General features: G+C 40.3%; 1 protein-coding gene across 1 annotated transcript in view; it reads left to right on the top strand.

Moving 5' to 3' along the window:
- The first annotated feature begins 1,218 nt into the window (after positions 1–1,218).
- Positions 1,219–17,175, top strand: part of Col19a1 (collagen type XIX alpha 1 chain) — a 321,968-nt gene continuing 306,011 nt past the window's right edge. The window contains exons 1-2 of the mRNA XM_029539352.1: positions 1,219–1,279; positions 13,423–13,549. Of these exons, the coding sequence (XP_029395212.1) occupies positions 13,459–13,549 (91 nt within the window). The 5' untranslated portion in view covers positions 1,219–1,279; positions 13,423–13,458. The remainder of the gene's footprint in view (positions 1,280–13,422; positions 13,550–17,175) is intronic.

Genomic DNA, 17,175 nt, shown 5'->3' with positions numbered 1-17,175 from the left:
AAGGTTCACCAGATGCCTAGCAAAGGCTTAGTAATCCTGTCTTTAAATGGGCAACTGAGCCGCTGGACTCATGTGATGCCCTTTCCTTTGGCCTCTTTCCACAGTCAATCAAAAATTCGTGAAGGAAAGCACATGAGGGGGACACATTATATGGCTTGAAATTCTGACAGAAACGTGGTTCATGGCACTCTGAGAACTTTCAAACTTAAGTGTTCTGTTTTCTTTAGGACGATAGGTAGGTTTCAAACCCACTAGTTGATGCTGTAATGGTCTCCCTCCAAAGAGGTGAAAATGAGCTATTTTAAAATTCTTTCTGAGTATTTTAAAATCTTTGCCATTGTGGTCTTATTGTCTTTGGACTGTGGATCTCACTAAGTGAGACTTATGTTTCTGAGGTAACACTCTAAGGTAATTATTTCCATTCTTATGGATTAATAATACATAATTTCTCCCCAACTGTGGCAACACACAACTAAAAAAAGTTAAGCATTGTTTAACCTGTGAGTTAATCTTCCAAATTCTAGTGTTTAAAAAAAATCACACACTATATGTATATAAATATATGTGTATGTTTACTATGAATGAATACAAATCTGAATATAGATATATACACACTATATATGTATATATGTACATACCGTAGGTGTATATGTACTGCTATACCCACCCCCTCCACATATTGAAAGAGATCTCGAAGAATTAAAAGACCGATATTTATAACACCAGTCTATTGAAGCATAATATATTTAACAGTCACAACATACCTTTATGGATGTAGACACAAACCTACATACAGAACGATGATTAGAACGTAAGCTGACTTGATTAACTTTAGATAAACTCCAGAAATAGAAGTGCAAAATAAAACATACACGATGCCCCTTTTTATTTTTAGCTCAACTGTTAAAAAGCCAATTATCTACCTGTGAATGTATACCACGCACCATTCTTTGAGAACACTTCTTCATAGTCAGAAGTGAGAAAGCGTCTGCCCCCAACTGTCATTGCCACTATGAAATTGCTATTAAAACAAAAACCTGAAAAAGACTTAGTACCCAGCTCTGTGTGATCAAGGAAAACCTGGGCACGAGTTGGCTGAGGACTGTCTTGCTGAGTCCTCCGTGCTCACCGAGTGGGAGGGTCACACTGAAGGGACGAATAAGGGCAGAGATGCGTCCCGCTTCCACTCGCTGGGAGCTGGAGCGGGCCACTCCGCGGCGGTGCGGCAGCCCTGTCCGGACTCCACCGCGCCTCCCAGGGGCTCTGACACCAACCCAAGGTAAGCTGCGCAGCTCTGCCACATTTTGCTTGATGTCGCCTACTAGCCCGGTCTCTGCCATATGCTGTGTTTCTGGTCATTTGCCTGCATCTGCTTTTTAAAGAAAATGTCACAACGGTACTGCACAAGTGCATACATTTCGAGGGGGAAAATCTGCCCACCTGCGGTTACGCATTCCCACGCGGAGCCGAGGGGACCGAGTGCATTTGGCCTGATCAGGCCACTTTGACAGGCTGCCTATAATGTGGCTCCTGTTTGTGCGTCCAGGTCACGCGGGCTCGCGCGTTCCACTTTAGTTCTCGGTGGATTTTTCTGGTTGGGTTTGGGAAGCAGAAGTGTGTGCGATGCTGATGCGGGTGGAAGGGACGCGAGCTATGGAAGAAGGGGTAAACGAACAGAGCAAGCTACGAATGCTGTGGGACTGCGGTCTCTGGGCTTGGATGCTGTAACGGGGAGAGACGAAAGCCAGGACGCACAAGCTCGGACCCTCATGTACCCCATGGAGTTACCCACTTCGACCCGCGCGGGGGTCCCCAAGCCCGGCTTGGGCTGTCGCGGAGGAGGAAACGGGTCTGGTCCCGGAGTACATGGCCCTGTGCCTCCTTCAGCACGCAGAGTGCGCAACGCGTCCAGCCGGAGCGCAGTCGCTGTCCCCGCTGTCCTCGCAGCTGCGGCCGCCCGCGGAGACGTCAGGGTCCCGGCGCAAAGGGCCGCCGCCTCGCCTCCGCCCGCGGCCCTCGGCTCTGCGGGAATCCGGCCGGCGCCGCAGCCACCGCCGCCTGGAGGAGGGAGGCGGCGCGCATGGTCCTGGAGAAGTTTGTTGGCCCGGAACCAAGCGTGCCACTGCACAAGCCAGCTCCTTTGAAGCAGGCGGGAGATGAAGCTTAACCTTACCCCAGCTAGGTCTAGGAGGGCTCTGAAACTAGTTGAGTGGGTGGGCAGGTTACTCACGTGGGCCCCATGCCATGGGAGGACAGAGGGAAACGCATGGTGAGTTTCGGAGGACAGTGGACTCTGCAGTGGAGAGAATGGGACCCAGATGCTGAAAATGTATACTTTTAATAGAACCATCCAGGAATTGCGACAGTGGGTGATGTGAGACCTAGAGTGAGCTGGGAAATGGAAGGGTAACAGAAATAAATTGTGCAGCCTCCACCCACCCCATCATCAATTCAGAAACTACTTACTTCCAACCTCTCCTTGGAGAGAAGGTCTGAGGAGCAAAAAGGATGAGAGGGTAATAGAGGCGCTTTAGAAGAATATACATCTGCTCACTCCCCACCCCCACTAATGAGAGCTAAGGAAAGCAACACTCCTGTACAAATCAAGGATTACAGTTGTTCTTTAACGGAGGAGGAGGAGGAAGCCTGGCTGAGAAGGGTGGTCTTTAAGTTCTCCTGAATAGGCGAGCAATGTCCGCTGGGCCTTTTCTGAGTAGAGAGCTCTTCACCAGGCGCCTGCAAAGGAGGTACTGGGATGTCTCCGTGTTTTCATGGTGCAAACTGTAATTTCTCAGGCCTGAGATGAATGGATGGGATTTTCTGATAGGGATAATTCTTCAGGGTGGAAAGAGGTAGCTGCTAGGAATAGGAACCTCATTCTCAGGAGGGTTTGGCCAGAATGATTTTTGTAAGTGTTAAGAAAACTAAGTAAGGTGCCCCAGAAAAAAAAAAAAGTTCCAACAGTAGAATAGAACAGGAAAGCCGCTGCATATGGACAGGTACAGAATACCCAAAGGAATGGAAGGAAGCCTCGTGCAACTGTATTTGCATCTGAAGTTTTGTTATCTTCAAGTCCTTCCCAGACAGTAGCCCATAGTACTCGTCAGAAATGGAACCTTTCCATCTATTTTTCTGGTCCTGTAGTTTAATCTCCCTTGCTGAAATTTCTGTTCATTTTCTGAGACAGCAGAAACAAGCTGGGTCCTGAATGGATGGCTCTAGAGACAGAAGGAAATGTAGATAGAAACCATAGGAATAGGACTAATGAATGGCATCGTAAGTGGAGGTTCAAAAGGAAGGATGACTAGCAAGCAGGAATAAAATGTCATGGAGCTGTAGATATACTACTATGCAGCCCGGAAGTAAAGCTGTGACATGGAAGACCGAGTGAAGGGGATGAGTTGAGTTACTTCAGGCAGGCCTTGTTGAGAACTTGTGTCTCAAAGAGGCAGAAGATAGGCAGGCTTAACAGAGGAGAGCATGCAGGGAAGACAGAAGGTGATGGCTTAAAGGTGTTGAGGGATGAGTGGTGCTGGGGTAAGACTGTAAGCACAAGTTAAGTGAAGTCTAAGATGAAGAGAGCTGATGACACCTGTGGAGAAGAGACTGGAGAGGGGAGGGTGAGAAGCAGAGGGTGCTGTATGCTGTTGTTGTGTGGACCAACAGCAAGATAACCAGGTGAGGAAGCCACATACTGAATCTAAGGGCAGGATGGTGAGAATAGGCCCATTCTATTCACCCTGTAGATTGTGAATGGAAAACACCTCTTAAGAATGGTATATCAGGGGGCTGGTGAGATGGCTCAGCGGGTAAGAGCACCGACTGCTCTTCTGAAGGTCCTGAGTTCAAATCCCAGCAACCACATGGTGGCTCACAACCATCCGTAACTAGATCTGACGCCCTCTTCTGGAGTGTCTGAAGACAGCTACAGTGTACTTACATATAATAAATAAATAAATCTTTAAAAAAAAAAAAAGAATGGTATATCAGAAAGCCAACGGAGCTATTCAGATAAAAAAGAAACTGGAAAAGGTGGATGAGTTGGGAAAATATACAAAGCTATCAATACGAAATTCTAAATGACCTTGTATCATAGGCAGGGATTTGCCTATGGAAAACAGAACCAGAGCTTGTAATCAGGGAGCAGTGGTGGTCGGCTGTGGTTGTTGAGATTTAGGGTATCTGAACAGCTCGTGCAGACAGCTGTCATTCAAAGAGGTATGTTGATAAAGCAGGCACATGGTCAAGAACAGAGAAAACTGTTTAGGCATGTCCAAATAGAATTTTCGGGTTGACATCTTTAGGGAAATGAACACTATTTTTGAAATGAACGGAGAATATCTATGGGACCTTGAAGTATTTGGGTAAATTCTTCAGTAGTGCAAATGTTAGCAGTCAAGGAGTATGTTTTTTGAGGGGCGAAGACCAATTTCAACACTATTACTATTTTGGAATCTCATTAAATCACATTCACCAAGCCTTCTAGCAATTTTTTTCCTATACTTTCCTGCAATTCCTTATTTCATATGTATCCTTCTACAAATATTAAGCAGTCTGAGTCTCACTGTATTGGCTAATAGATCTCAATATTTGTTTCACTTTCATCTAAAAAAAATTGCCCCAGACTGTATTCCTTCTTCCAACGGGTTGAATAGCTACCTAAGGAAGGTAGGTTTACAGGGGACCAATGAGTAAAAGGTAACAGTCTATGTTCCCTTAAGAGAATAAGGAGAGCGGGGACAATGTAAGGAAGCCATTGCTGCTCAGTACAGACTGCACAGATGAGGAGTGGAGCTCGGTCAGCTTACAACGAACGCAGTGCACAGTGAGCTGCCTGAGATGGCATTCACGGAATACACAAAAGTGGCTTTTGCACGGAGAGTTGAAGGCAGAGTAAAGAGTGCCCAGATGGTCATGAAATTGGAGAGATGGTCCACCAATAAATAAATAAATAAATAAATACATACATACATACATACATACATACACACACACATACATACATACATAAGTAGATAATGTATGTATGTTTAAAAAGCACAATCAGGGCTGCAGTTGCAATTTAGAGGTAGAGAATATTCTTACTAAGTACAAAGTCCTTATTTTGACTCCCGGAACGTGCACTCCCCACCCCAACCCCCAAAACGAGGCAGAAGAATGGCGTTTGGGGGTAATGTTAATAGTTTGATGGAACAGTTTGGAAAGCAGTAGATAAGCAGAAAGCTGGAGAGATAAGACAGCCTTATGTCCCTTGCTTCCAGCATACAATGAAATGCCACTGAGGATCTACAGGAGAGCCCTCACATGATCGGGCTGGTTTTAGAAACAAAATATTAGCCAGGATTTCTCACACTTACCTGTAATCTGGCACTCCACTGGGGAGGCTAACACTGGGTGATTACTAGTTTGAAGCTGTCCCTGGATACCTAGCAAAGCCTTGAAAGGAGAGAGAGAGGAAGAGGGGATCAATTTTCAGCAGCTGGGAGATGGAAATTGGGGAAGGGAGAATAGAGGATAGGAGTCTAGTTAGAAGGCTGTTGTAACTTTCAGGACTAGAAATGGACTCGAAGTAAACAAACTCTTTTCATAGAGAAAGTGTACACACTTTCAAAAGGCACGCTTTGGAAAAAGATTTGGCAGACTTCCCTCCAGGACTGAGGTGCATGATACCGGGGTGAGGGTGAGGAGTGGGGTGGGGTGTATGGGTAAGGTTGGAGAAGAAACTAAAGATGATCCGGAACTTCTTATGTTCCTACTTTGACAATATTTGCAACAAAAACATAAAGGAGAAAAGATTCCTGTGCAGTAAGTAAGAGGGTAGAAACCTTGCTTAAGTTTTGTGAGTTTTTCTGTGGCTTTATTTCAATTTCAATAATACGATAAATGATGAAATTATAAAGTAACTGCACACCTATTCCAAAACCAGTTGTGTTTGATTATGACCTTAGGATTTGAGCCATTTATCATAGCTTTTCTTTCCTTGCTGGCTTTTTTGTTTCTTCATGAAAGATAGACTCTCAAGATTGACAAAAGAACAGATGTGTGGCACCTGTTGTTGTGCGTATTTACACAATGCCACACTTCATCACAGCAGAACTAGGCTTTCCTGCTGGAGTTGCCTATGGACATACTGGGGCACAGTCAAGACAGCCCGATTGAAAAATCAATCATCCACCCTATTATTTAGCATTCCCTCTGGGCGGAATGCTCTGAAAATGTGGCTTCTTGCAGATGTTTCACAGGTCAAACATCTCTCTCTCTCTCTCTCTCTCTCTCTTTGTCTCTCTCAACAAATCCTTTGTTGGAACAAATGGAATTTCTAACAAAAATGATTGTTTTAAAGAACAAATTAGATGTACCCACTTGAAGGACGAGATATTTAGAGCTTTTTCTAAGTTATTTCATAACCTTTCTAACCTGCTGATTTGGAAGTTGAGCTGTGTTACTTAATTATAGTGTACATAAAATGAATCTATCTTCTCCCATCACTTTCTTCTTTGTGCTCTTCATGTATGTTTCTTTGTTTTTCTTTTCTTCTTTTTTCTTTTTTTTTAGGTGATGATGGCTCTCATGTAGTGCACAGTTTCAAAGACGCCTGGTGAGCATGTAAAATGCTAATTGGTGTAACAGTAAAGATATTCATATGTGAACGAGGCTTGATTGGATTGCTCAGGCATTCACTGACAGGTTTCTGAACAATTTCATCTAGCAAAACCTATCATTTCAGCCACTGATCCATCCACTTATCCATCATCCACTCCTCCACTGCTCTGCCTTCTTGTTCAGATTTCCTATCCTTCCTTTTGTTTTTTCTTTTAAAGAAAGTATGTTTATTTTGCTCTCCTAGACCATAGCGACACCAGGCACTTATTTAGTTATTTATTGTTATTTTTGTAAATGTGTGTTGTGTGAGTTTTTGTATATAACATGCAAACATGTACCCATAGAGACTAGACACCCTTAGTGTCCCTGGAACTGGATTTACAGCCAGTAATGAACTGCTTGATGTAGATGCTGGGGACCAAACCTGGGTTGTCTCCAAGAGCAGCAAGTGATCCTAACTACTGCATCATCTCTTAGCCCTGACACTAGTAACTTCCATTTGATTGCTGCTATATCCCCAACCAATTAATGATCCATAATAAGGCTCTCGTGTCAGCAATGGAATGAAGGAGTAAAGTTTTCAATTGTGTCTTCCTTTGCTGCTCATGTATTTTGTGCACAAATATACTATATATTAGAAAATATAGCAAGAAATTCTTCAAGGCCCATTACCCTTAAAATTCCTTAGGCTTTTTAAAAGATCTTCAGAAGTGAACTAAGGAAGTTTAAGAGATAGCATCCAAAACTAATCTGGTTGGCAAGGGGTGGGGAGAAGAGTGGGTTACAAGCAGAAATCAAGACCTCGTTCCTGCCATGGCAAAGGGAAATAGGTTGTAGGTAGTGCAACCTGAAGGATTTCAGAGGGTTTGTCTTAGCAGATCTACTGGTGTCTCTGTGGGCTGGTCAGTGCTGTGTACACTCATAAGTATGATATTACATTGCGTGGCACTGGATAGGAGCTCTCAGGGTTCTGCTTGGGATCACGGTAGGAGTAAGTGAGTATTTATGCGTTGCTAAGGATCTGAGAGTTACGCCTTGCATGCTGCTGTTAAACAACACATGGTAACAACAAAAGCTTTTTGATCAAGCAAACCTGAACTTGATCCCAAGGTTTTGGGATAGATTGTTCTGTGACCATTCATGTCTATGGAACAGGCCTCTGATTTCTAGCTTTATTACAAGGATTGGGGCCTAGAAAAGGGCTCTAACGTCCTTCTTTTGTCATGTGTGTTTTAGGAGGGACTCAGTTCCTGAGACTAGACAATCACTCTTACTGGCTGAACCATCTTGCCAACCCAAGATATTTGTTTGGGTAAAAGGAGAAAATGTGTGTTTTTAAAATCAATAATTTTAGTTTTTAAAATTTTTTTCAAATATATATAGATATATGTTACATGACCTTCTTACTCTATACCCCCTTTTTTTTTTTAAAGATTTTGTTTATTTATTTACTTATTTTATGGATATGGGTACACTGTACCTGTGTTGATGTTTGTGAACCATCATGTGGTTACTGGGAATGAAGGTTGCTTGCTCCGGTCAGCCTTGCTATCTCTGGTGAACCCTGCTCACTCCGCTGGGCCCTGCTCACTTTGGCCTAAAGATTTATTTATTATTATATCTAAGTACAGTGTAGCTGTCTTCAGATACGCCAGAAGAGGGTGTCAGTTCTCATTACAGATGGTTGTGAGCTACCATGTAGTTGTTGGGATTTGAACTCAGGACCTTCGGAAGAGCAGTCAGTGCTCTTAACCCCTGAGCCATTTCTCCAGTCCCTCTGTACCCTGTTAATGTTAGAGGCAGGCATAGTTTACTTATGAGCTATGAATATTAAAATATATACTATTCATAAAATATGTTTTATTTTAGAAAATGAGAACACATAGAACCAATAATTTCTGTATCATTATTAAAAATATACTGTAGACATCTGTATACAAGTTTCCCAGAAAGCCATTTGAAGGTGCTAAGGAACTTCAGCTTCTGCATACATTATGTAGTGGTGTCCCCTTAATCACTGAACTGGGAAGGCTTTGGCGGTGCCTGTCTTAAAGCTTTCTTCAGCTGTGAAGAGCAGCACACTGAGTTATATAACAATGGCTTGAAGTAATTTATGCAGATATCTTGATAATCACCTTGCTGAGACCTGAGGGGATAAGGTAGAAAAGTGCCACATTCTGATAAGGGGTTTTGGCTAAAGCCAAGAATGAAGAAATCCAAGGTGGGAAACTAGGGAATGTCCAGCAGCCTGAGCTCTATCTGTGTTTGAAGGCAGTGACAAGAAAGAGGAAAAGGACAGGCTCAGAGAGTGCTTCCCATAGCAATTTTATTTGGGACCAACCCAGCAAGTAACTTATGAGAAAATCTAGAAAATATTGCTAATGAAATGAAGAACTAGAAGATGTAAATGAGATATTCAACTGGATAGAAGATAGACAGGTAGATGGATGGATGGATGATGGATGGATGGATAGATAGATGATAGAAAATGGATAGATGATGGTGTATATACAGGCAGATTGGTTGATTTATAGATTATAGATACATATATAGATCATAGATGATGATAGACAGCTATATGATAGATGACAGAAAGATGATAGATGATAGATTATAGACAGACTGATTTATAGATGATAAATGATACATATATAGATGATAGCTAAATGATAGCTATATGATAGATAGATAGATAGATAGATAGATAGATAGATAGATAGATAGATAGGTAGATAGATAGGTAGATAGATAGACAGACAGACAGAGACAGATAGACAGCAAACAGACAGACAGAAGTCAGGTAGGAAATAGTGGATCTGAAGGAAGATGAGAAGGGAGTCTAGGTACTGTGAAGTTAAAGAGCCCATTGAGCATTTTCAAAGGGAGGAAGGCTTGACTACTGGAAATTCCATAAGTGATTGAGTTAGGATGGAGAGTGAACAGATTCTTGTTTAAGTTTCTGCTGATCTTGCTGTGAGATAGTGGTCAGAGGTTCACACTTAAACATTTGATCAGCTAAGTCATATAACCTTAAACTGAAAACACTTTGGATAAGTAAGGTTGATGCTAAGTTCTGACATTCTCTGAGCAGCTTAAGGAATTTGTTGGGTGATGTCAAGACTGAATTCATATGCTTGTGACTATAGTTTCTTTAATTCTTTGTTGCTGTAATAGGAGCCAAAGTTTTGATGAAAGTGAATTTCTAAAACCATTTAACATTTTTACTTTTTAGATATCAAATCAACCTGAGTGAATAAGACAAGTGTAACTGCAAATCAGACTAATTAGTCTATAGCAGATATAGAAGCAGATATCTTTAGAGTATGTAGTTCAATGCATACATGCATATGACTTTCATACATTAAATAAGACATCTGCTCCTGGCTTAAAAGTGAATAAATCAAAACATAAGGATGTTCTATAACTTGCATACAAGTGACAGAAACCACACAGGAGGCCAAGATTTTAATTATTATGTTTCAGTGCTAACTGATCAACTGAGAGAAAATACAAGCATAGGTTTCCCTGAAAATTGGATCGATATTTGATATAGAATTTTTTAAGCTAGAATTCATTTGTTTAACAGTTACTGACATACACAAAATAGTAGCTGTGATCAGTTTGCAAGGTTGTATGAGGATCTTGATTGTTTATATCTAGAATTCAAAATAAATAAGGCATAAGACCAGATGTTTCATATTTAGAACTACACATACAGCTTTTAACATTGTAATTGCTGCCTCTAGCTATTCATCCAGAAATATCTAAAATCTCGTATTAATTTTAAAATGCTGAACTAAGTGTTTGGCATTTGTATGTAGAACATCAAAGATGATAAAGTTTTTTTTTTCTCTCGCAAGAGAGTCTATTGATAGAAGTTAGATAATTGTGTGATGAGTTCTTACATATTTGATTCTTCAATTAAACTGTGGATAGTACTAAATAAGTAATTGACGACTCTTGAATAGTCATTTTTAAAAAATTGTAATTGTTAAATAAGTAAAGGGATCTGTTACATTCTCCCTTGGAAGTTATTTCCATTTTAACTAATTCACTACAGTAAAGTTAATTTAAACAATGTTAGACTTTTTGTAAGAGGGATCTAAAAATATTTTATTTGTATTATTTTGTATATATTTGGATGCTTTGCTTGCACTTATATCCACACAACGTGTGTGTGTGCACGATGCCCACAGAGACAAAAATAGGGCATCAGATCACCTGGGATTAGAGTGACAGATCACTCTGAACTGCTTTGTGGGTGCTAGGAATCAAATCGTGGTCTTCAGGAAGAGTAGCCAATGCTGTTAATGACTGAGCCAAATCTCTACCCCCTAGAGATTTTGACTGCTGAATGTTTCATTGTAAGACCTGTAGAGCAGGAATATAAATTCATAAAGGCAATGATGACATTACCAAAGCATTATAAAATGCACAATATGTATTACACGTATAAGTTTCCTTTTAAACAGAATGAAGGTTGTATATGTTCAATGGTAAGTTTAGGAGTGAAACCCAGTCTAATAACAAAATTGTTCATGTAAAATATGATGATGTCAATTAAGCCATGATATGTCAATATAATATTTCCAAACAGAGTCATGAATGATCACATCATGTTTAAAGTTCTGTATCATGGAATTTGATACCAAATGTATAGCAATAAGAGAAAAATACAATCCACTACATTTAAAAGTTTGTGTATGAAAGCATGCAGTCAGTAGACAGATATGAAAACCCACGGTCTCTATTTCTTAGGAGAGAAATTGTGTATGGCATAAGCTGATAAAGGGTGTTTAAAAAAATAATTTTAAAAGTACCTGCATGGTGTTCCTTCCTGCCTTTGATGGTTTATGTTCCAGGTGAAAGACAAACACAACCTTATATTTTAATATGCATTAAGGAGCACAATAGCTGTGCAACTTCCTACTCTCCATGCTGTTAGCATCTACCTCTTATTGATAACCCCATTATTACTTTAATGTCTCATCTTGGCTGCTCTTAACTCCTATTCGTCAGCTCTCTGGGCCACATTCTCTTGGCCCTTAGCCCCAGGAACTCTCCTTGCTTCTTTATCCCATGGTGGCTGTCTCCCTTCTCTCTCTTCATGGTCTCTAGCCTGGGAAATCTAAACCGTATCTATATCTTTTCACCCCAACTATTGGCTACTGGCATCTTTATTTAATAATCAGTATTAACTGCAGGCAGTGTCCTTCAGGCTATATACAGACTCCAAATCTTAGAGCCTAGCACTTAGCAATAGAATTCAAGCAGCATTAGGCCAGCTCACTACAAAAGGGTTAAAATGCAGAACGTATGAAAATGTAACTTCATGACAGCTAACTGTGTTAAAAGAAAACAGGGAAGGATTTTGAGTATCATCACCACAGGAATACAATGTATCTCTAGAGAAATACATATATTCACAAGGTACATAAAATATGTTTATTATCACGAATACTCAGGAAAACACTAATCAAGACCACAGTGGGCCACCCTCTCATATCATTAGTATGGGATCTATCAAAAATAAGGAAAATATCAATGTAACAGAGAGGATGGAGAAAACAACTCATCTGTGCACCACTAGTGGAAATGTGACTGGTGTGGGTGGTATAGAGATACTGCACGGTGGCTCTTCAGGAAATTAAAAATATGAGAACCATACTGTCTACCCTGTTTTCTTCTTTGAGCATATAAACAAGAGAATTGTAACTGGGGTCTTAGACTGGTGCTTGTGCATCTCCTCACAGCAGCCAAGAGATAGGAGCAAACAAACACATGTTCTTTGAGGAATGATGAACAAAACGAGCATCTGCAAACTGTGACGTATCACTAATAAACTGTTAGCATCTTATACTATCGGCCTGAAGACAGTTTAGTCAGGAAAGGGCTCGATGAACAAATGTGGGGACCAGAGTTAATACCCAGAACTCACTTGAAAAAATTGGGTGTGGTGATGTGAGCTGGTAAATCCAGCTCGGGAGAAGAGCTGGCTGGCCAGCTAGCCTACTCTTAGCAGAGAAAGTGAACTAAATGAGAGACCTTGTCTCGAAAGAGCAAGGTTCCTAAGGGGTGACCCCTGGGACTGACCTACGCCTTCCACACATGCAAATGTATATGTGCAGCCACAACCACATGAATGTACCTTCGGGTACACACACACACACACACACACACACACACACAAATACCAAAGAAAATAAAATAAATACTAAATAAAATAAAGAAGACATAAGTGGAATGACTCTGTGTATTTAAGATGCCTACCATAATTAAACTTCTAGCAAGGAAGGCAGAGTGATATTTGAGGATTTGCAAAAAATGAGATGGCACGTTTTTGGTTAACAGGCATAGATCATCAGTTCTGTAAACTGACAACAACTGTAAAAGTGGATGAGGCTGGGGGTTGCAAAGCAATAGCAATGAATTTAATCCCACTAACATGCATGCCTCAAAATGGTCGGAATATGAATTTTATATTATATCTTACCACAAATTTTAAGATAAAAAGAAGCAATCATCTGTGCAGTATGGCTTTAAAATCACTAAAAAGGCGGGAGAAATCTAAGTGATAAGAAGCGGATTTTATAAGTAATCAATTGAGTAACCGACTAAGAAGGAATCCGGAAATATTTCCCAAGCACTCATAAAGATGAAAGTGTGCATTGAAACACTCGATTGCATGTTAGAGCATCATATACCCTGATATATAATTATATGGCATGTGGATATCGATTGATTTCTCCCTGCTGGTGATGATTTGGTGATCGTGATGGAGAATACCAAACTTGAACTTGAATGTTTCTGCCATTACAGATCTGTGGCCATTTGTTTCCATGGTTTCAAGGCACAATGAGGCACACTGGCTCTTGGAAAGTGTTGACCTGGGTGACAACGTTCCTGCTTCCTGTCTGTACCTGTGTGATGGTCAGGGACAAGCCAGGTATGTGGGTCACCTCTCTACCTGATTGATTAATGTTATCTATAGTTCTTAAGTCATTAAAAAAAATTGAAGCAAATCTTATTAAAGCTGGAGAGGTCACAGGTTAGCTTTACTGATATAGACTAGAGAAATCAGAATTTTCTACTACTTCCCTTCAGAGTGTGACCACGATGAACTTCCAAACTTCATGTGCATGTTATCAACCTTTTGTCTGTAATTGAAACTTATAAATATGATTATATGCATGTATGCCTCTGTGCATATATCTGATATCATCTCATATTTTAGCCTTTAAAAATTATTTGTTCATGTTATAAGTCTACAAACTCACCACTAATTAGGATTAATAAACAAATGTCTACCTTTAATTAAGAAGAAGTTAAAAACAGACTCAGAAGTGTAAAAAGAAATAGAGTTTAATTGCATGTCAGTTTTGTACTATCTTAAAGGGGAGAAACAAAAGGTGAATGCATCTTTAAACGATCCAAGAAAACATAGTATTTATTTTGTTATTAAATTTATGAATCTTGTCTTAAATATTCCTAAAGGGCTTTACATCGCTTTGGAGCATTTATTTTATTTTATTTTATTATTTATTTATTTTACGTATATGAGTACACTGTTGCTGTCTTCAGACACACCAGAAGAGGGTATCATATCCCATTACAGATGGTTGTGAGTCACCATGTGCTTGCTGGGAATTGAACTCAGGAACCTCTGGAAGAGCAGTCAGTGCTCTTAACCACTGAGCCATCTCTCCAGCCGATTTGGAGCATTTATATTCAGCAACGATTTTTAAAATTAACTGTGACTGAATAGATTATTAACCTATACACCCTTTATGTTGCAAAGTTAGAGTGACTATATTAGAGAATTCATTTGAGAGAGAGAGAGAGAGAGAGAGAGAGAGAGAGAGAGAGAGAGAGAGAGAGAGACTCCATGTTTACCGAGGATCACATGAGATGTATTTGGGTGATCATCACAAACGGCGGTGTACCATGGGACAGAACCTTGCTCTGCATATGCTCTTGAGCATTTCCTAAGAGTGCTCCTCAGCTGGTTATCTTACATTATTTTGTTTTAATCTCTAACTTTAGCAACTCGTTCATTTGTAAGAATGCTTGTCATCACCTCTGCCTCTGTTAAAATACTTACTTCACTGTAAGTAAAGAGAGGTAAATAGGTATAAACTCCCTCTCAAGGAGGCTTTTGAGATTACTCACACACAGGATAAAAATTCACATATAAACATTTAACAGATCTTTGTACATCTTAATTATTTGTCAATAATTTCACAGGAAGCCCATTTTCTAAAATAATCCACAGGGATGTTTAAATGCTGTATTAATATATTAAGAATACTCTGTGGCTGTCACAGTCTGGGCAAGAAGCACCTCTTCTTCTGTGAGAGACACGGGAGCAGCAGCAGCTAACAACTCCAGCCATGTTAGTAAAAGAGCGGAGGGAGGGAGAGTGACTGTATTCGGAAAACCTGCTCTAGTAAGTTTATGTTGCTTTAGGAAGAGCAGGGGAGGTGTTGCAATTTAACACTGATGACTGGGCTTCCTTACTTAGAATGGAAGATAAAGCTGTAGTTGAGTGGCTCAGTATTTTGGCCACGCTAATATGTAGAAAACGGCTTTGAATGGAATCACGGTTAGAAGGATCTACGCAGATGGTTCTCTGGTTTTAGCAAGAGAAAGAATCATAGCGGGTACTGATTCCTGACTGCTGTTGACACCATGGTAAACTCAGGATTTTACACCTTTGACAAGCCAGCCAGCTGAGTCTAATGTGGGATGAATGCAGCATGTGGGGAAATACTCTGGCATAATTAATGCCATTTTATTTTACTTCTGATTCACTCCTAAGCTGGTTATCTTCAGTTATTTTGTTTTAATCTCTAGCTTTAGTAACTTGTTTACTGTAAGAAGAATGCTTGTCATGATATATATATATATATATATATATATATATATATATATATATATTATACATACATATATATATTCATATGTGTATTCAAATGTATTCTAGTTCCAAGTACCTTACTGAATTAGTTTCTTTGAAAGATCTTTCCTTAAGAACCCAAGTCATAATATTTACAAAACATGTTGCACTAAGGAAATTATTAGAGGCAAAACTGAGTTGTGTCAATCGATTTGGTAGAGGGGTGCCTGCAAAGCAAGAAGCCATGCATATTGCTTCACTTCAAGTATCATCTGCATGAATTGAAAATCTGCACAGCACTGTCGCAGGGTCAGTTGGAGAACATGACCCGCTGCCGCCAGGTCTGCCAGGAGACTCTTCTTGTGCCGTGCCTTGTGTGTCTGATTCACAGTGCAAGGTTCCCGTTTTAGTCTCCTCATGTGCAGACCTGTGTGTGTGGTCACTAACCGTTTACCGGAGGGAAGTGATTACATCTAAAAATAAAGTCTAGCAAATCTGAGGGAGAGGCTAGGGTTTCAGGTCTGGACTTGGTGAGGTTGTCAACAGTTTATAGTTAAAACCAAACGTTAGAAAGGATAACTCAAGCCTCTGTGGCTGTCTTCCACCCTCTGACAGCATCAGTGTTTCCTGTGGCTGTCCTCCACCCTCCGACAGCATCAGTGTTTCCTTGGAATATTGTTGCAGGTGGGGCAGGATTTAAGAATAATTTGGAAGAGACTGTAAGCATGTAAATTGAAAAATCTTGAATCCAGGCATTTCCGATTCTTTGATCAAGCTTATGTTATATTCACATTATGGGATAAGATACGTTTGTGTATTTTCATACTGACAGTAATATCCACTTGACTGTTTGATAGCGTCACCTACGACGTTGTCAGGGTACAGAAGAAAAGCATATTGACATATGTATAATGCTGGGCAATCTACAAACTTGCTTTAATCAGTTGCTTAGAACTTATTATAGATCCTCTATAATAGAACCGTCCACATCACATGCTTAATTTCTCTTAGTGTATCCTTAAGCATACATAATAAATTATTATAAGAAACCTTAAAAAGGAAACCTGCATGAAGAGCATAGGTGGAATCGAAGGCAGGGTGCTAAGAGAATTTTTTAAAAACAGTTTCCAAACAGCACGTAAGCTGTCTAGTTTGTTCTGAAGACTCTCACGGGCTCAAGGTAACACAGAAGCCCTGTTAAGTCAATTCTCTACTAAGTGAAAGGTGAAGTTTGTTATTCTGAAATATAGCTCATATTTATTGATTAAAAAAAAATCTCTTATTATCCTCATGTAGAAACTTTAAATAAATCTTAGTGCTCAGTATGGTACCACCTGAAAATCTTCAAAGCGACACACACAGTACTTAACTCCTAAATTTGGAGAGTAGCAGGAGAGAGTGTGTCTGGAGAACATGCCTCTTAGCCAGGTAACTCCTTCAGGTTACTGGGATCCAAGGTGAAGGTACTCGTATGACTGCTTGTGGGCTCTCCCTTAAAATAGTTCTGTTCTGTTTCTTTTTCTCATCTGCCACCCCCTTCATAGGATTTTTGCTACATTATAGTCCAGTAGGCTTTGTCTACTCTTGTTAGCCACTGATTAGCTCCCAGCATTGAGCAGCACATATTCAGTTCTCAAATGCTTTGGCAGCATATAAAGTGTGTGCACCGGGGGGGG

This window comes from Mus pahari, chromosome 5, assembly GCF_900095145.1.
Source record: "Mus pahari chromosome 5, PAHARI_EIJ_v1.1, whole genome shotgun sequence".
Classification (NCBI taxonomy): domain Eukaryota; kingdom Metazoa; phylum Chordata; class Mammalia; order Rodentia; family Muridae; genus Mus; species Mus pahari.
Note: the sequence above shows the minus strand (reverse complement) of the source record. Positions and strands in the feature narration are given on the sequence as shown.